Source organism: Akebia trifoliata, chromosome 13 (genome assembly GCF_017979445.1).
Source record: "Akebia trifoliata isolate Shusen 1 chromosome 13, ASM1797944v1, whole genome shotgun sequence".
Classification (NCBI taxonomy): domain Eukaryota; kingdom Viridiplantae; phylum Streptophyta; class Magnoliopsida; order Ranunculales; family Lardizabalaceae; genus Akebia; species Akebia trifoliata.
Genome location: NC_141387.1, coordinates 10,267,366 through 10,287,032, shown reverse-complemented (window position 1 = coordinate 10,287,032; position 19,667 = coordinate 10,267,366). Strand labels below are relative to the sequence as shown.

The 19,667-nt window shown below is 34.1% G+C and overlaps 2 protein-coding genes across 2 annotated transcripts; both read right to left on the bottom strand.

Annotated features, from left to right (window-relative positions):
• Positions 1-2,489: 2,489 nt before the first annotated feature.
• POLD3 (DNA-directed DNA polymerase) lies at positions 2,490-13,139 on the bottom strand. The gene is made up of 8 exons (XM_086421124.1): positions 12,973-13,139; positions 10,958-11,013; positions 10,748-10,872; positions 9,702-9,861; positions 8,570-8,991; positions 7,562-8,077; positions 7,124-7,208; positions 2,490-2,838 (listed from the first exon to the last, which is right to left on the bottom strand). Exons 1-8 carry the CDS (start codon positions 13,039-13,041, stop codon positions 2,685-2,687), a joined length of 1,587 nt encoding a protein of 528 aa, XP_086277250.1. The 5' UTR covers positions 13,042-13,139; the 3' UTR covers positions 2,490-2,684.
• A 2,940-nt stretch (positions 13,140-16,079) lies between these two features.
• Positions 16,080-18,440, bottom strand: LOC147387801 (uncharacterized). Its single transcript, XM_086421244.1, has 4 exons — positions 18,109-18,440; positions 17,319-17,902; positions 16,518-17,033; positions 16,080-16,428 (listed from the first exon to the last, which is right to left on the bottom strand). The coding sequence occupies exons 1-4, from the start codon at positions 18,353-18,355 to the stop codon at positions 16,294-16,296; spliced, it is 1,482 nt and encodes a 493-aa protein (XP_086277370.1). The 5' UTR covers positions 18,356-18,440; the 3' UTR covers positions 16,080-16,293.
• Positions 18,441-19,667: the final 1,227 nt, after the last annotated feature.

The following is a 19,667-nucleotide window of genomic DNA, read 5'->3' as shown; positions in this document are numbered from 1 at the left end:
TCTGACATGAAAGCAAGGGTGTGCATTCGCCTTTTTATCATGCTTTCATCTTTTATTCCTTTCAAGTGAGGATACAAGTATCATTCACTTTAAAATATTCTCTGTTTTTTTTTTTTTTCTCTAAAAGTGTGTTGTTCGAAATGCTTTTTATTGAACGATTGATATTGAAACAAAATAACCAAGGAATGTTACAAGAAAATTCAACTAAAAAAATCCAATTCGTTCGTTTAAGTGTTTTTGTTCTCTCACATCAGTCACGCTTTCTGACTAAACTCAATGGAATTACAATATGGTGATTGCTCGTGAACTTCACTCTCAATGATTCTTTTTTCAATTTTTGAAAAAATTTCCAAAGTCATGAGAGATGCTATCAAGTATCAAAATTCAACTCCATTGAACTAGGCAGTTAGGGCACCATGAGCTGAAGAAGAATCCCAAAATTTGGCAATAGTTTTTTCCTGGATGTCGACCAACCACTGATTGGAGTGTTTGGATTGATGAGTTCCGAAGAAATCAAATTGGCTCCTATATGAAACGTTCGCGGTGTGGTGTGGTCTGGGCTAGGGTTTGTGGAGTGAAGTGAACCATGTACCAATAGATTTGCAAATCAAATCAATATGATTCGCTTAATTTTTTTCGTTGGGTTTGAAAAATCACAATGTTAACAAGAATTAAGGCGAATCAAAATGTGAAATAGAATGTATTTGCTTGAGAAATTCAATTATCAAGATAAATTCAAAACTCAAAAAACAAAATTTATCATGAATTTTCAGATCTCCCTAAAGTTGAAATTTATGAAAGCTAACGTCCAAGCCAAGCATAAGATTAGCAACTTTCGAATTTATTTTTTACAGAATATCTTTATAAAAAAAATTCTTATTTTATCTTTTAATAGTGTAAGGCAAGGGATTTTAACTTTATATTTTTGTGAATTTCACCAATTCAAAATAATAATAATTTAAATCTCACAAAACCTTTAAAAAAAAGTTACTTAGAACAATATTATTTGCTTTAGGGATATTTTAGTGACTATCTATCCCTTTTCAAAGCATTTTAAAAAGAGAATTTTTTATAAAAAAAACCATGATCCCCAGAGGGTTGTGGAGAAAAATTGAATTCTTTTCAATTATTCTCTCCATAAATTTTACCTTATCGTAACATCAAGAGGCAAAGTCCACAAACAGTCTACTTACGCTTTCCATCATATTATCATCACCGTTAAATGAATATCAATATTCAATTTTTTTATAAGAGTCGAGATCCCCATAGTGTCTCATTTCTATAGATAGGAACAGTGTCTACGTGGTGGCACAACAACGTGGACACGTATCATATTTTCTAGTAAAGGGACACTGTATTTGGTTCCTGTGTCTTCTTTTTTTTTTCAAAATACTTTTTAGAACATGAGTTGATGGTTAATTATGAGAGCTGCTATTGGCATCCCAACTTTTACTTATTACCCCGATTAAAAATAAGTATATGGTTGAAAATAAGTAAAAATTAGAGTGCCCATAGAACTCTATTTCATTTTTTTTTTTTTTGCTAGATTTTTTTTTTTATTTATTTTAAGATTTCATGAGTCTAATCGTATTTGTAAACAACTACTGAAATTGTTTAAACGAGTGTTATAATGGATTCTAAACTCCAAACCTTTGTTATTATTGAATGGTGAGTTTTAATCTATAATTAGGGGATGAGAAATGATTTAAGAAATGGGGGATGTAATAAGTAAAATTTGGGGTACCAATAGCAGTTCTTAATTATTTATATATTTTATATTTGAATATGGATAATATGTATTTTGTTTCTCCATGACTAGGATTTTTAGAAATGTTATTGTACATGTATAACTTGTTTACTTCGAATAATATATATGTAAGATAGTCAAAACTAACATCTCTTCCTCACCATATAACAAACCAACCACGAAACTGAATTCAAACCAAGAAAGTGGACCAAGTAAGATTGGATAGAGAATTCAATGGATTTCCAAAGTCACATGCATTAGCCATTCTTTGACTACCTTGTACCACCATGGAATCCTTCTATTTTATGGTTGGTTTGTGTAATCCGATGCTACTTGTCGGCAAAAGTACCATTCAACATTCCACAGTTTTTCATAATTTGGCCAATATTATGTAGAATCTTAGTTATGTTTTCTTGGAGGTATATATTTCTCTCTATTCGGTAAGAGTTTACTCTTCATAGTGGAATTGGAGTGGATCCGTGAACATACCTCAATCTTGAGGAAACCATGTAAATCCGTGTGTTTATGTATGCACTTGCATCTTGATTTCTTTACTCGATTTTGCTACACCAAGACCCTAGCTTAGGTGGCATGATGTGTCCCTCCTATGGATTCAAGCCCCCCTTTGTGTCCATGGTGCTCACAGTGAAGATGAATTATATTTGCAAGCATGAAACAAAAAATATGAAACCTAACCTAATTTCCATAACCCATTATTTTTCCTTTGTTAGCTTAGTGGATCTACAAAAACATAAGATTCTATAATTTAATGGAAAAGAACCAAAACTCTTCTGTCTTTCCTCTGAAAGAAAAATAAAAATTAGAAAAATAAAAATAAAAATATAAGTACTGAATATTATATAGAACAGCTATATGATTCAATAAGATGCACATACAGTTATCCCTCATGAGTGCTCCCATCGTATTCTGAAAGTTTTCAAACTCTCTTGAAGAACGACAAAATGTTTCCTTGCTTAGCATCCTTAACACCGCCACCACCCTTTCCTGTTTTCTTAGCTCCAGCTTTGCCAACTGCATTAGATGGAGCGTAAGTCCCCAGCGATGGCGATGATTTCTTTGCTACTGGAGGCCTGTATTACAATCCCAACATCCGGAAGAAGAAAAAAAAGTGAGTCAACATAAGTAACCAGGAACTTGAACTTCAGCATCCATTTGTTTCGCCAATAACATTGAATGCAAGTCCCTTGCACAAATATACAGGCAGATGCTAAAGGCACTTGTTAGTTCTTTGCAAATGGCCCCAACAAATGCGTTCTGTAATTTTCAAAATAATTTTAACCATGCAATAACTGCTACAGAGTAAGAAAAGAGAATGAATCTCAAAAAATATGGATCATTTGCACCCAAAAGAGTATTGAGTTGTGTAAGGCCTACATGTCATAGACACTGATGACTCATTATACACCTGATATATAGGATATCTTTTTTGCACGTGTCAATTTGTCACTCAATGGATCCCACGTAGGATACCTTCCAGGTCAAAAATCAAACAATGTCAATGATCCCCATCCATGGCTGAAAGGTTTAAGAGCCCAACTCATAATTGGCACATTCGTAGTTTCTAATCCTGCTGGATGCATGCTAATGGAACGTTCAATGAGTCTATTGGAATTGGCTGTGTCCTACTGAGACTTCTTTAACTCTGACACAATAAGAACTTGTGATCATCTGATCATATAAATTTGGACCTTCAATCTGTCCTAGACAGGATCCATTGAATGGTGGGTTTCAACTCTTGGATGTCCCTCCTAATTTTGCTTACAATCATCACTCATCTACAATGGTGGAGTGAAAGATAGGCTTAGCCAGTGCTTTGGTCACTGTCTCACCAAGACAATAACTCTTAACCTAAAACATGACTCAAACAAGTTCTAGCTAACTCCCCTCAATCCAAAAGGGGGCTAGGTGTTAGGAAATTGGGGTGATGAACTTGGCTTTGTTGGGAAAGTGGTTATGGAGATTTGGTTTAGAGACTATGTGCAAATTCTTTTAATCAATGTTTTTTTTTTTTTTTTGGTCAAAATTCTTGATTTGAAGTTGTTTGATCTGATTCAATTGGAAAAATTGAACCCAAAGAAGAAAAAATGTTGGGGTTAATATCGGCTTATTGGAATTCTGGAGAACTGAACCATGCTAGACGGATACATTCATATTTAGTGATACGTGACCTTGATGGAAAACTCATTGTGTGCAATGCTCTTATCAATATGTATGTAAAATGTGGAAGGTTCAGCCAAAATTTCGTAAAAAATTAATTATAATGAGTTTAAGAATGAATTTATAATGTTTTTATGATTGATAACTCATACAACATATTTTAGGGCATAGTAAAATAATAACTAGTACCTATAAGTACATTTTGGTCATTTTACCAGAATTCAGGATAGTTCCCAAAGACAAAATTCGGTCAAAAGTACTTCTCAGAGCTAGTTCCCAAACACACAATACTTATCCAGCTCCTTCAAAGAGTACTTCAAACAGTACTTCTGTTCTAAGTATTTCTGGCTCCTGCATCCAAACGGGCCCTAACAACTTGTGGAGGAAGGTGGTAACAACTAAGTTTGGTATGAATCAACATGGGTGGGAGAGTGGCATGAAATGTGGATTTAATGGGTGTGGTGTTTGGAGGGTTCAGAAAATACTTCAAACAATACTTCTGTTCTAAGTACTTCTAGCTCCAACTTGTGGAGGAAGGTGGTAACAACTAAGTTTGGGATTAATCAAAATGCATGGGAGTGGCATGAAATGTGGATTTAATGGGTGTGGTGTTTGGAGGGGAATTCATAAATTCCTTCCCTTATTTCATGCCAGAATCCTCTTCAGGGTTGGGAAGGATGACAGTTCAGTTCTGGGAGGATCACTGGTGCGGGGAACGTCCTTTGATGGAACAATTTTTGTTTCTCTTTGGTCTCCTTATGAAAAAGGACCTTCCTATTTTTTCTTTTATGGTTGTTAAAACAATTTCAACGTGTTTTCCTGAGTCAGTCTACCATCTTTTTGAGTCCTGGATGGCCTTGGATGCTTCCTTTAGATTAACAAAGAGGACGTTTTGGTCCCTTATTCCTTTTGCAATTTGCAGTATGTTGGGTCATTTGGAAGGAAAGGAATCATAGAAATTTTGAGAATAAAGAGCTTTACTCGTAGGATATCCCTAGTGTCTATTTTGGGTTTTTGGTTTTGTGGTGTAAGCTGAAAAGTCCTAAGAGAATTCAAGAGAGTATTTTTTGAGGATTTCGTGGAAAGATGGGAGTGGGTCTGTATAGGTCCTATGTAATTCAAGTCTGGCCCCTTGTATTTATTTTTTTGGTCGCCTCGCCCTTTATTAATATATTGCATTTACTTATCCAAAAAAAGGTTTTAGCTACTCTTAGTATATCTTAGTATCAAGAAAAGTAAGAAATACTCAATTTAATAATTAAGTTTGCATATCAATTTACCAAAAACTGAAACCACTATAGACAATAGTTCCAGTTCCAACGTTGAAATCGACAGATTTGGATGTCTAGCCTACAGATTATTGCATTGAAGATTTTTTAACAGAGAAAAGGGATAATTGGTTTTGTTTCCCAATGAGTTTTGATTAATCCGGTACGCGTTAGCACCCCTAAAACACATGTCATAAGCCATAATTCGATTATACGGGGCTGGCAACATGAATCATATTCCTCCATCCAATTATATCCAAAGCCATGTCTTTACGTAAAGAAAATGTCTTCAAATCTTTTCTCACCACCTCAATTAACGATTCTTTCATATTTCCTCTCACCGATTTAAAGCCTTCAACTTCAATGTTCCTTCTCATTGTGGTTGTCATTGGTCTCATAGTACGTGACCAAATCCTCTCAATTGATTCTCCTTCATTTTAAAACCCATTGGAGTTACTTGTATATTCTTTAGAACCATTTTTATCGGCTTTCCTTGTCTTCTCCACCATAGCTCAACATCTTCATCTCATCTTCAATTCTACATTCAATGAATACGTTGAGTTTATCTTGGATGTCAGAATATCTGAACAAAGTTTGAGAGAAATTTGTATGGTAAATTTCATAGCATTCTGCTCCATGAAACATAAAAAAATTCCCTCTAATTTGATTACTATACTACATGTTGTCCACATAGCTCTCTAAAAGCACATCTATAGAATTCCAGCTTTAATTTCATGGGCAACACCCTTCTCAATCACAACATCCACCTTTAGTTCTAGTTTTATATTATTCCCTCTCTAGGTTTATATTCACTCCATCTCTAGTCTTACCATCCAACACTCGTTACCATCATTATCTCATCTTATCTCAACTACTATGATCAGCAATATAAATCCTATTTCATATTTACTCCATCATAAACCAGATCTTCAACCAACAAATGCTCCTTCATACCATTTCTTACTGCCTACATCAAAATTAGTTTTGGTCTTCCTCTTGCCCTTTGGAAGCCCTTGACTTGCACCAAAATACTCCCTCACTAGTGTTATTAATCTGTTTTGTGGATACCCAAACCATCTCAAATGACCTTCCCCCCTTTTTATCAAGCATTGGAGCTATTCCTAAATTTCCTTGAATATTATCATTTCGGATTTTGTTTTTTCTCAATCTTACCACTCATCCATCTCAACAATCTCATCTATAATATACTCTTTCTATTGAAGATGTATCTTGGCAGACCAATACTTAGCATCATAAAGCATGTATGTTCTTATTGTTGTCTTGTAATATTCTCCTTTAGTTTGATTGGTGTACGTAACACTCAGGAAGTGTGTATCCATTTCATCCACCCAACACTAATTCTATTGGTCATACCTCATCAATTTCTCTATATTTATCTATAATGGAACCTAAACAATGGAGGTGGTTTCAATCTTTACCGACCAAGATAATTAATGAGATCATACACTCGCACACGCACATGCACAACGCATCAAAGGTCCATGTGTGAACGTGTATAACAAATATCTCTGTTGATGTTGCATGTTCAGTTTATATAAGAATACTTAAAACTATCTTAATTATGTGACGTAAAAATAGTAAAATTATAGTTCATTCAACTTTCTTGAATTATTATGAATGCCCTCAATGAAATTTAAATTCTGTTATCTAGTAGACTAGGTGCTGAATAGTCTAGGGATCCCAAAACCTCACCTGTTACCTAGTACCTTTGACTACATTTATCTATAATTATCAAACACTAAAAAAATTAATAATAAAAATTGACATCCAGAAAATTCTGCATAAACTTTAGGTTAGCATTTATACATCATATGAGAAGATGCATTTATTTTTTTTTTTCCAACACCAGATAACTTTGGCTTATAAATAAAATTGAACTGCAAATGAAATATGAACAGGATTGTTTTACCTATTATCGAAGGTATCAGTAATTGTATCCTTCTTGTCAGTGTTTTCGCTCTTTGTCTCCTCTCCTTCCCAAACAACCTCAGTCACTGGAACAAAAACATTGAATATTTTCGTTACATTTCACGTGCCACTGTCAGAAAGTAGTCAAAACATTTCTATACAAGCTTTCAAAAACTTGGTGAATAATTCTTAAGCTAACGACATCGTGAAAATATTTAACAAGAAAAAAATAAGTCAAAATCCTTGAAGGTTCATCCCAGTATCCTCTTGAGGTTACATTTTACGTTCAATTTAACATGAACCAAGCATTGAGTCTTAGATACCAAATAGTTCACTCAATTATAGTAAAATGTTTGACAAGATAAGCCAAGCAATAGAAGCAGACCCATTGGCCAAGTGTAAGTCTCGAGTCAAAAGAAACAGTAAGTGCAGCTCGTACCTTCCCTACCACGCTCGTCAATTCGTGTCTTGAGCACTTTTCTCCTTTTGGGTAAACCGGTAGTGCCATCAGTTGCTTTATCCTTCTGATTTACATCATCTTCAGGAATACAGCTTTGGGTCTTCTCTGGCAAAGAAATCCCAATGGTATTGCTCTTGTTGGCAACTACTGTGTCTCCCTTGGGTGTCAGGGTGGACTTTTTCTCATTTGATTTCTCTTGCTTGATCTTCAATTGGTCTCCTTTATGCTCTTCAAAATTTAACTTATTTTTCTCAACAACCATAATTTTACTATTGTGTTCGGAATCATGATTTAATTTCCTTTTTGGAGGATCTGGTGAGGCCAGATTGATTGCATTTTCATCATCATCCTCTTCATCTGAAAAATCAAAAACAACCCTCCTCTTTCTATTACCTTCACCAATAGAGGATCTCTTATGGTTGACATCTTGCCCATCGTCGTCACTACTTACAGTATCTATTGCTTCACGAGCACATATTTGAGCTTCTGCAGTAACTAAATTTCAATTTTCAAGGGAAAAAATCAGTAACAAGAACTGGAAAGTTTAAAAAAGAACATTCCTAGGCCCTAACATGAACTTGTAATTGGTTTTAATCAAGCAGACCAATGAAACATAAGCGACTGCTCCTATTTAGTTGGTTGAGCAAGGAAAAAAAAGATCACGTACACATCGTGACAAATTCAGGGTTGGGGAAGGCATGAGAAAGCTTCGGAAAAAGTCGGCAAAAGTCAGTAAAGTCGAAAAACATAGGATAAATTAAAAAAGTATAAAAATAATTGTTTTAAATATTAAAAATGTAAATATATATATATTGATATATTAAATGAAAAAATATTAGGAAAAATATCGTCGATTAAATCACGATTAATCGTGATTTTTTCAAAAACTTCATTATTTTTTGAAAAAATGTGATCTAATCACAGATTTTTGTCACTATGCATTTATGTTCAAGAAATTCATAAATTATTTTCAATCACTGCACCTACCAATAGGGTTTAGAACAACATTATTAGCTTCTTCTGCTGGGGAGATGGGTTTTGACTTCGCAGATGCACGGCCCCAAAAATTGGCTAGTGATCCTCCAGTTACTGAAGAGCTTTTCTCATTCTTGACAGTCTTTTTATTGCCTTTTTCTTTACCAGTATGAGGTTTACCAACCAAAGCATTAATGTCTGATATATTACTTTCACTTTTGACAACCGGTGATATCACAGTTGGAGACACTGCAACTTTCAGGCTCGCCTGTTGTACTTTTCCTTGCTTTTGTTGTGGGTCAGTTGGAGTTTGAAGTGCCACGTTACTTTTGGATGATAGGGTGACTCCAGCAATCTTGGGGCGTGGAGAAGCAATACCAACAGATGTTCCATTGGCATTGCGCTTGACAAAGGAATTCGAAACACCACAGAACCTGAAGATAATACGGTAAGCACCACAGAGGAGAAGCCAATAGAGAGAGGTTGATGTAAAAAAAATAAGTATCCATTGTATAGTTCAATGTAAGGATTATCAATGCTTGTATGCATGCACAAGGACATATCATAGTCACAAAAACTGCGCTTCTAGGCATTACCACTAAACAAAAAGTCAAGGGATGCCTTGGCCTCCTTATGCAGAATGCAAATCAAGTCAACAGTCCAACAAAAATTTTGTAATTATTTAGATTTCCACTCATTTAGGTCTAGATTTTGTCCTGCATCACCCCCGCCCTTCTTTTCTACTCTTTAATAAAAATTTCCTTTACCTATCCAAAAAAAAAATCAAGGGGTGCACTAACTTTTTCCTAAGATTTTGTTTTTGTGAATATCACAGGAAAATCAAAATAATAAGAACACTAAAAGGCAATAATAAGATATCTTGTATATGTTTATTAAGTAAAATCAGAAATTAAAATATAGTTAAAAATATCCCTATGTTTTACTTTTCAAAAGAAAATTTTAATATTTGTGTGATATTTTTGCAAGAAAATGACACCTAAACAACTTAAGTTTTGCCTTGTCTTGAAGACCTCATGATAATGCCGCAAACATATCAATTTCTCACTTATCCTCATCAGAATGGTATGCTTAGCAATGCCAAAAGGTAGTAAGAAACAAATAAAAAATAGAATAAACATCAGACCTGTTGTCTCTCAAGCAATTATCAACCGCAGAGGGTTGATTAAAAAGCTCTTCTGCCTGTACAAATTCAGCATTCCACAGCACTGCGGGATCCTTTGGGATGCATGCTTGCACACTATAGACCTGAATTGAACAATTATCTTCAAATTCTTTTTTGACTTCTGCACACAAGGGATAAGAACTACACCTGAGTTAGTCTCACTTCAAATTGGCAATGTACTGACAAAAAAGTTCCACTCATTCATTAGTTAATGTCACAATAGCATCAACAAGCACATGAAAAGTTAAGCAGAGGTCCCAGGAGCCATACCAAGAAGGACACACTTCAAGTTTTTTCAATTATTTGAGTTCTTGGACATGTAAAATGGATTAGAAGTTAGGAACCAGTTTCTATTGGAGAAGAAAGCAAGTAACATAGGCCTTTAGGTGGAAAGACAAAACAGATGTTACACACAATCTACTTGATGAGCTTTAACACAGATTCTTGACTACATGAAATATGGATTAGACTTTAAGACTACTAAACACAAGATAGCTTGAAACAACAAGTGACTCCACCCGAATCCATATTAGTTATCAAAAGAACTAGTGGACAGGTAACATTCATTGGGGAGCTACATCAGAAGACCCCCCCCCCCTCCCCCACCACCACACACACACACACACACACATACAAAGAAAAAAAAAGTTCAGAAATGATTTGTAGGTACTCATTATCATGCAACTAGATGTATTGTAAAAGAATAACATCAGTATCTGCAGTAAAACTAAAGACATTGCCACCAAAAAAAAATTGAAAAGTTTTTTACATTTATATCTAAAAAAGATGTAAAAATTGTATTAGAAGGATAACTAGGGAATTCCAAAATAAAACAAAGCAAGAGTATCATGAAAATTCTATTAATAATGCTTTAAACCTTATTTCTACAAAGAAATGCTCAATAGTCATTAAAATTATAAGATGCAAAATATTACTCCTTTCTACACAAAAGAATTAGAATAAACACTACTAGAAGCATTGTGTTTCGTTTAGCCACATAATCTGACCTTCAAGCATAAGTTTGGAAACAAGCTGTATATGGTAGATTGAAGTGTTGTTCTTTAACCAACCAGACAAGGTATATATCACTTCCAACTCACTTCCATGTTGGTCAACAAACTCCTGAAGTAGCCTAAAAATGATGACAAAAGTCACACTGCGGTATAATTAAACCAAAATGTAAACTAAATCACCACAATTAATTCGGGAATTGCTACCTCTTCGCATCATTCGATGACACTGAAAAGTTGCGACTAAGCCACTTGTAAGAGACCTGATCAGTAAAGTCACTTTACTTTAAAAAATCGCAAAAAAAAATATTCAAACATTAATCAAAATTTCAACTAGCAAGAATCTCAAATAGATTGTTCTTAATGATCAACAATCAAAGATACACAGACTACATAAAAGATAAGCGTGAGATGTCCTGCACCTTCACTATCTTATAGCGTGACTGGATTTTGATTTCTTTTACATTAAAATCCTTGAAGAAGTGTTGGAATCTTGAATTATTACCAAATTAAGCAGTTTCATTGGGTTCATTAATAGAAAAACATTTGTAATCTCAATATTCCAGTGAAACTTCAGATATTGGATTTACATTTCCCCAGATTTTATCAATTAAAATGATTATTAGAACAATGGTGGAAGGGTCCATAAAGACCGAATGATCCTACAAGGTTCAAAGAAGTCGACATGCATAACCACAGGCCATACAGCAAACAAATGTACCAGATGACTAGGAAAAACATGGAAAACCTTTAACAGTCAGTAACAGTTTGAGACAAAGAATCCAGCACAACCATGATTGAAAATTCAACTGAGTTTGATTTGACTTGGGTTAAGTCAAAACAGACTTAGAATCATTGGTTGAATTTTCCTAAGTGAATCACAACCACAACCATAGAAATATGATAAAAAATAAAAATATACCAAAAATTATGAAAAATGTGTGTATATATAATACCCTAGCTAGACATTTATTATAAGTCTACAATATATTTTTGAGATGATATTTTGAAATGATATTTTATCTATCAAAATATATATATATATATTTGAGAAAGAAAACACTCTATTGAATATATATGCATGATAACATCTTTTCACACAGGCTTCGACCCATAACTCAGTTGATTTGACACATTGCAAAGCAGCTTTGAGGTCATGGGTTCAAGTCCAACTTACCCATCAAAAAAACAAAACATGTTTTCATACATAATTATACATCTCTGATGCTAAAAAAATGTAATCAACATATCTTTTGTTCAAAGCAACACAATTGGAAAAAATCAAAATCAAAACTTCAAGATATTATCATCAAATCCCATAATTCTACATTAATGAATCACCGAATCATATAAATCCTACGTTAAACAACATTCATGAACCAAATCACAAACAACTATAAGGCCACACAAAAAAAAAAGTGTTCTTTTCTTTTGTTTTTGAAAAAAGAAAACATGATTAAAATGTAAAAACCCCGTTTAAAACAAAAAAAAAAAAAAAAAAATTTTGTTTTTTATTGTTTTAGTATGATCACAACCCCATTTTTCCTTCAATTTGGATTGTTTTTGTTCTTTTTTCATCGATATAAATATTTTTTTAAGATTTAAATGCTTGTGGTTGATATAAAATGAGACTAACAATTGTAGCATCTAATAGTCTGTATACAACAAAAAAAAAAATTTATTATTTTTTAACTCTAAAAATATTTATCAATTTGAGAGTATTGAGTCCGTCAGACCGACCAATTCAAATCGAACTTAGTGGGTACCAATTCGATCCCAAAATCCATTTCTTAGAACTAGTAAATGAGAACAAAACCATAATAGAACTTGACTACCATTCTTTGGTCCTTAATTACATTAATACATTTACATAGGTTAATAAATGATTAAATTCATAAACAAAAATACAAAACCCATCTCCATTTCAGAACGACTAGATCCAAACAGACATCACTTGTCCGCGTACTAGCAAGCGAAGCTCATACACAGTGATTTAATTAATCCCATCCACATAGGAGATCATCAATGCCAATTTATCAAAATTTTGGGTCTCAAACCCCAAATTTCTACACATACATACTTCGTAATAAAAATAAAAAAAAATCACAAAATAGATTCAATTCAAGTGACTAAGATCACCAAAATTACAAAATTTGCACCAAAAAAAAGGGAACCCTAAGTATCGAATTAAAATTGGAGGAAAATAGGTGAATATTTGTTACCACTTGAAGTTTATCAGAAGCGAGAGATTGGATCTCTCCAAGAATATCTAGGGTTCCAACTTCCTCCATGTTTATCTGCAAGAACCAGCAGAGATACCAGAAATCCAAGGAGAGGATTTTCCCGCGAAAACCAGAGGGTTCACTTTTAAGGGTTCCCGCCTTTCTCTGCGCGTTTTGGGTTATTTTATAGTGGGCGGATTCCGCACGCTAGTGTTCTTGTGACACGTGCGAATTTTATTTTATTTTTCGGTTTTGGGTTTTGGGTTTTGGGTGTGGGGGGAATTACTTGTGAAGTTCAACAACCCCATAATTTTTTTGGCGATAACTTGATAATTCATTAGTGAACTTTTTATCTCTTAATACCCCCTCCCCCCACTCCTCCTCTTCAATTGTTGAAATCGATGATTTAAATTGTCAAGATCGACAATTCAAATCAATAAGATTAAACTTTATTCCAATTGTTGAGATCAACATTTTACATCTGATCCAACTCGACAATTGAACATGAATCATTGACATCAACAATTCAAATTGTCATGGTCCACAATTTGAGTTCAACATTTTATCAAGTTGAGAGTACATTAAGAAAGATGGATTTTGCTAACTAGATTGCTAAAATGCAATTCCAAAGTTGGTGGTGCATTTAAAACAATCCCCTACTATATTTTATTTTTATTTTATTTTTTTTAAATATAAAATTCCCTAATAATTTTCCCTTCTTTAGTTTTGGTTTTTTAAAAAATGTGATTATATTGTGGTGAGAGTGCAATTTCTTAGTTTAAAAAAAAAAAAAATGACCCTGATTATATTAAGTTTAGATGAAAAGATTGTGAGATATAAATTTTAGTGTCAACCCACTTATACTCTGCCTTCTCTCGTTATAATAGTAAATATATTTGAGATAATCCACTATTTTAAAACTGATTGCCTTTTGACTTCGATATTATCTTAATAGACTAATCAAAAATAATTGTTTGCCCTCATCTTCAACCTCAAGTCAAAAGCCCTTGATGTTTCACCTAAAAATCTATCATCTTCAAGTTCTTCAACCTTATCTTCAATCCATCATTTTTAGGTTTACCTTAGTCCCTTTTAAAATACCCAAAATTATATTATATTTTATTTTAACAAAAATCCTAATTTATTCGTGAGGTTTGAAGGTTAAAGTAGATAAAATCTTAAAGTAGACTAGTTTTGAGAAGTGAAATCAAGATTTTTTAATTACATGTTTAAGTGAGGGCATTTAAGTCATGTTTTCATGAGTAGGTTAGAGTAATCCGAGGTCAATGGGGACATGTCCTTAGTTTAACAACATAACAAGTATCTCAAATATTCACAACGTAAGGTATGTCTAATGAGCGGATCATCCACACCCACTTTTTTGCTTGCTACTACACCCACTTAAACATTAAATGTCAATAATGTGAAAGTACGTAAATATTTTTTTTTTGTTTTATCACGTTTAACTGTATACACCCACCTAATACTCATTGAGCAAACATAATGTTTCCCTCCTATTGACTACATATTAAACCCCATTAAACGATTCTTATTGAAAAATCCTATCAAAATCTAATCAAATCCATGTAATTGAATGCTTTTTCTTTAAAGATTCATCTAAAGATTGCGTTTTGATCCATTCGTCGGGGACATTATTCACTACAATCTAATTTTTATCATTATTTAGTATAATTAAGTATTTTGATAGATGAAGGTGAGTTTTTATCGTTTATTTTCATCATCTTTTCTTTTAAACTGTGTTCGCATGTGAATTATGTTAAAAATCGGTTTTATTTTGATCGTTTGTATAATAAAAAAATGACTAGTACATTTGATAAGTCAAGACCAAACTCATCAACATTATTTCGGCAAGTACATACCAAACAATTTTTTTCATATGGGAATCCCATGTAAAGAATTGTTCAGTATGTACCTACTATATGATAACGTATTTTCTTGATATGTTTCTACCAAATTTATCATTTTAGATCAGTAATTACATATCAAACACTTCCTTTCACGGGATTCCATGTGAAAAATGTTCAGTATTAGATATCAAACAATTCCTTTCACGGGATTCCATGTGAAAAATGTTCAGTATGTTATTATCAATTTTTTTTGGCAATGTACAGTATGCATATACTGAAAATTAGTGAAATGTTCAATAGGTTACTATTAAGTTTTAAAATAAATTGGTGGGTGAAAGTGGCAGACAAATTTTTGTTGCATACACCCACAATACAGTGGGTGTAAATAGCTTGTGCCCATGGCCAAATCGAAATCCTTTTTTTTTTTTGGGGGGAAAATTACTCAAAGGACCCTGATGAAGGGATTTTTTTTTAAATTGTCCCTAAGTTTTGGATGATTTTTTTTACAATCCATTTGCTAAACTTGTCTTTTCTTAATAGTCCCTAGATCTCATCTCATGTAATATTTTTAAAATATCCAAACTACTATTTTTCTCATCTTTTGTACAAAGCTTGGTTTTTTAACGGACTATTTTTTATCGTGAATGGCATGAGGCATGATAAATTCTCATTTTTAAACATTTAGATTTTTTATTTTTTTATGATTTATAAAAAAAATAAGGATCAAAGAAGTTTAAATTCTAAGGGTTTTTCAAAAACATCACAACCAAAGATGAGGTCAAGGGACCATTAAGAAAAGAAAAGTCTACTAAATGGACTATTAAGAGACCACGCAAAACTTAGAGATTATTTAGAAAAAAATCGCTCTACCAAGTCCTTTTAAGTAATTTTTCCTTTTTCTTTATTTTAACCCTTGTAGTTTGTAAGTACTTTGTTAGGTGTTTTAGACTATACCCCTTCCATTTTGAGTGAATATTTGAGATACCCATATGTTTTTAAAATGATTACACATTCCTTGACCTTGGTCTTCACTTATGGGCTAATAAAATATGACCTAAATACCCTCAACATCAACATTTGGAACAAAAACCCACAAAAAAAAAAAATCTATTAACTTCAAATTCTTCAATCTTATGGTAAATTATTCTTATTCAATTCAACCTGACCGTCAAATTCATTGTACTCAACCTCACCTTAATCCGTTGTCTAAAGCGGGTTAACAACTTTATTGACACTCTCAATTAGATTAAAATAGATCGATATGAGGAACCATTGAACAATTGAACAGGAGAGACAAAGTTATTGAGGTGCAATAAGAAATCAAATCCATCACCAAATATGTTCAAATATTTAAATCTTGGAATCCAAAAATCATCACTAGCTTACACCCTGACCCGAGTAGCACGGGGCACGTGGAATCCCGTGTGATTGACAATTTAGGTTAAACAAATCCTTAACTTGATTGGTTAGGCACAATGATATCGAAATCACTAAGAGTCCATTCAGCTTCATCATTGGCACTTCTATAAATCTCAGTTCCTATGTCGATCGACATCCACTGTCTTCTCGCTGGTTGCGTTCCCGGGTCCTGAAATATAAAATTTACATTAGTAACGAATTTTTACATAAATGTTCGACAAAATGTATGCTATGGGTAATGGACACAAAATAGCAAACCTGGTAGAAATAGAGTGATTGAGACAAGCGACCCACGTCGAGCTCCCAAGTCTTCGAATCTCCAATCCACCCCTCACCTTGTTTCGTAGGGTACCCATAATCACCCCACACCGGGTGGGGTAGAATTTGTAGTATCTCTTGAGGTTGAGGATTACTAAACGGGTCGCATAGGTTGTTTGGTTCCTCAAGATGCTTGCCATTCCCGGGAGAGCAGTACATGTGGTATGCCTCGTAAGGGTAGTTTTTTGTGTCGTTACGATGGACTCGAGTTCCATTGGGGAAGGTATGGTAAGGGGGGCAAACATTTAGGTTGTCTGAATGGCACCAAGCAGTCACATTTGGGTTGATGATCATCTCACTATATCGAGTAACGTCGGTCGTCACGTCGCCATCACAAGGTTTACCATTGTTCTTCCAACAACTACCCATGTCCATTAGGTAGAATTGGCTACTAGAACCTCCTCCCTTTATCACATTCAATGTGAATTTCACCTTAAAATTTGGTGACTCTGGAATCTGAAAACAATGCTCATGTTTTTAGTACTTTGTTAGAATCCATGCTTTATTTATTTAATAAAATCAAAAGAAAATATTTCTTATATGGCCACACCAACTTTTATTACAACACACCAATCTTAGAAGTAAACAGATTTCAAGCTGGTGGAGGTAGATTGAGAGAAAGAAAGTGGAGGGAAAAAGTCTGATTGGGACCTATATACATAAAAGTCCACTAATTGGTGTGTTATAGTAAAAAAAAAATTGGTGTGGTAATATAAGTTTTCAACGAAAATTACTACTTACAATCTTCGACATCCCCCTTGTCGGATAATGGTACCCGCCGGAAAACCCTGTTATGGCGTCGGATCTTAGGTAGAGCATCAACCATGGGTACTTCTCTGATGTCCTTAAGACATGGTGAAACACCCAACTTCCTTTCCCTATTTCTTTCTGCCAAGTTACCGAGTAGTAAGAGGTGTTGGTCACATTAGCCTCTAAATCCCAAGACCCAAAAAAACTCCCCTTTAATATGTTCTTCTTAGGCCCATATAAGGTGGTGTAATTGTGGTAGATCAAAGGTTGGTTCATGCACCCTTTCCCAAAGCATGGGAACCTATTGTCTGGTCCATAGGGTCCAACCTTCACGCCATTCTTGGGGCACTTAGCGGCGTATGTGTCCATGTTGCCGCTCTTGAGCATGATCATCCAAAACTGCCATGGATTCGGGGTGTCATCGACTTGACATTTAGATCCCAAATATAGTTCTTTCTCAACCGCGTAAAGGTCTACGTTGGTTAGGGCCTTTGGGTCTCCCCCAAGGAAAGGGTCCCCTAGGCCTAGCTTGTTGTCTTCCTCTGTGACCTTGTGATGTAGCACATATTTCTCCTCTGTTGTGCCAAAAAAAAAAAAAAAATTTAATCAAATAAACAATGTCATTATTCATAAAAATAAAAATAAAAAAAGCAATGTGTAGGTCTAGAAATTGATTCGAATTTGAGACAAAATAATCACATTGTTTCAAACTCGAATCTCTAGACTTACCCATTCTTTCAAACTTCAAAAAAATAAATAAAATGATTGGATTGAAACTCACCCTCCGACGTCGACGAAGGTTGTTGGACATCGAAGCAATCGGCGGCCCTTGGGCTACCCATCTTAGGAGTTTCTTCGCCAACCTCGTTGCACTGATTCCATGACTCTATTGCTACTCTAAGCCCATCTCTCTTCATTCCTGGGTCACCAATCGCGGATGTATAATTCGTTGCAATCGAATCAGAGAAGAAAGAAGCAAGTGAGAATCCAACAACAAGAAGGAAACATAAGTTGTTATGTCTCTCCATTGTTGCACCAAATTTGCTGGTGTAACAATGGCGCAAAATCAGAATATTTTTTTTTTGAAATCAAACGAAGGTGAGACAGCATTTATAGGGAAAATATTAGTAAACAAATGGTTTTGTTAGTTTAGCAATTTTGTAGATAATTTGACTTTATCTATAAGAGATATCTAACAGAATCCATAAATAAGGAAAATCTAAGTTTGATGAAGGCCAATTGGAAAATGCCACGTGTCATTTTATTTCTGATGCAATTGAAGCTTTGAAGGTTAGATAGAGAAAATTGGGTTGATTCGTGGTTTATTATGGGCTTGTAACAAACCTTGAACTGAAATTGTTAATACTCCTAGATTTTCGAGATGGGATCTACTACTTCAATAGATAAGGTCCGGAATGGATCGGGTTGATTTGGTACCAATTCGATAAGGATTAATTGGATCGAGAAATAATGTGATCTGGGTTTTTACCAGATCTCAATATTAAGATTCAAACCCAATCTAATTTTAATTAGAGTTTGTCCATACCGGGCCAAACCCTACTTAACATACAAAATCTAAACAAGCTTTATATATTTATTTAATATATTTATATACTTCGAGACATAATTGATCCAGAATCGATCTTATAAGATATTATATCGGAATCATACTGGAACCTTATTGAAATCCAAATCCTCGATGTAAGTCCAAAGTTGTCTAATCGAAACGGATTAGATTTCGGATTTGATCCATCCATTTACAACCCTACAAATAGGACCGGCGATGGGTCAGATAATATCCACTTACATAATTCATCCGAATCGAGTTATTAGGGCATGGGTACATTTTTTTATCCAATTAAAAAATCGATAATTATAATTATTTTATCTAAATTATTTTAATGTTCCCCTATCCTCCAAAAAATGAATAAATAGTCCGATACGGATTTCTATAACAAAATCAAGTATGGATATCCAGATACAAAGTAGGATATGGATACAGATATATATCATCCGACCCGTTGCCAGCTCTACCTATATAAAACAGAATAACGTGCCACGTGGCATTTGCAATGGGCGCTCCCATTGAAGCGGGAATATCATGGTGGTGCAAGTTGTAATCTATCTGTATCATTATCTTCTGTTATTATTCTGTGTTACGGGAAGCTAAAAATATAATCTGCATCGCCTTATAATCAGAAACTATAGGTTGAGAGATCATGCAAGTAAAGAAGGGACCAGGATCCATGATTGACTCATTGCCCTGATTCTGAACCGTTTAATTGATGATGAGTTAGTCTCAAATGTTTGACCATAATGTAGATCCTTGGATCTTAGCCA

What these genes read in the sequence shown, in the direction of transcription:
- POLD3 (XM_086421124.1), bottom strand. Translation starts at nt 13,041, where the DNA reads ATGGAGGAAGTTGGAACCCTAGATATTCTTGGAGAGATCCAATCTCTC. An exon ending in CTTCTGATAAACTTCAAGTG is followed by an intron (nt 11,014 to 12,972) that starts GTAACAAATATT and finishes TTTACTGATCAG; the next exon opens with GTCTCTTACAAGTGGCTTAG. An exon ending in TCATCGAATGATGCGAAGAG is followed by an intron (nt 10,873 to 10,957) that starts GTAGCAATTCCC and finishes CATCATTTTTAG; the next exon opens with GCTACTTCAGGAGTTTGTTG.
- LOC147387801 (XM_086421244.1), bottom strand. Translation starts at nt 18,355, where the DNA reads ATGGAGAGACATAACAACTTATGTTTCCTTCTTGTTGTTGGATTCTCA. An exon ending in ACCTTCGTCGACGTCGGAGG is followed by an intron (nt 17,903 to 18,108) that starts GTGAGTTTCAAT and finishes TTGGCACAACAG; the next exon opens with AGGAGAAATATGTGCTACAT. An exon ending in AATCACTCTATTTCTACCAG is followed by an intron (nt 16,429 to 16,517) that starts GTTTGCTATTTT and finishes TTTATATTTCAG; the next exon opens with GACCCGGGAACGCAACCAGC.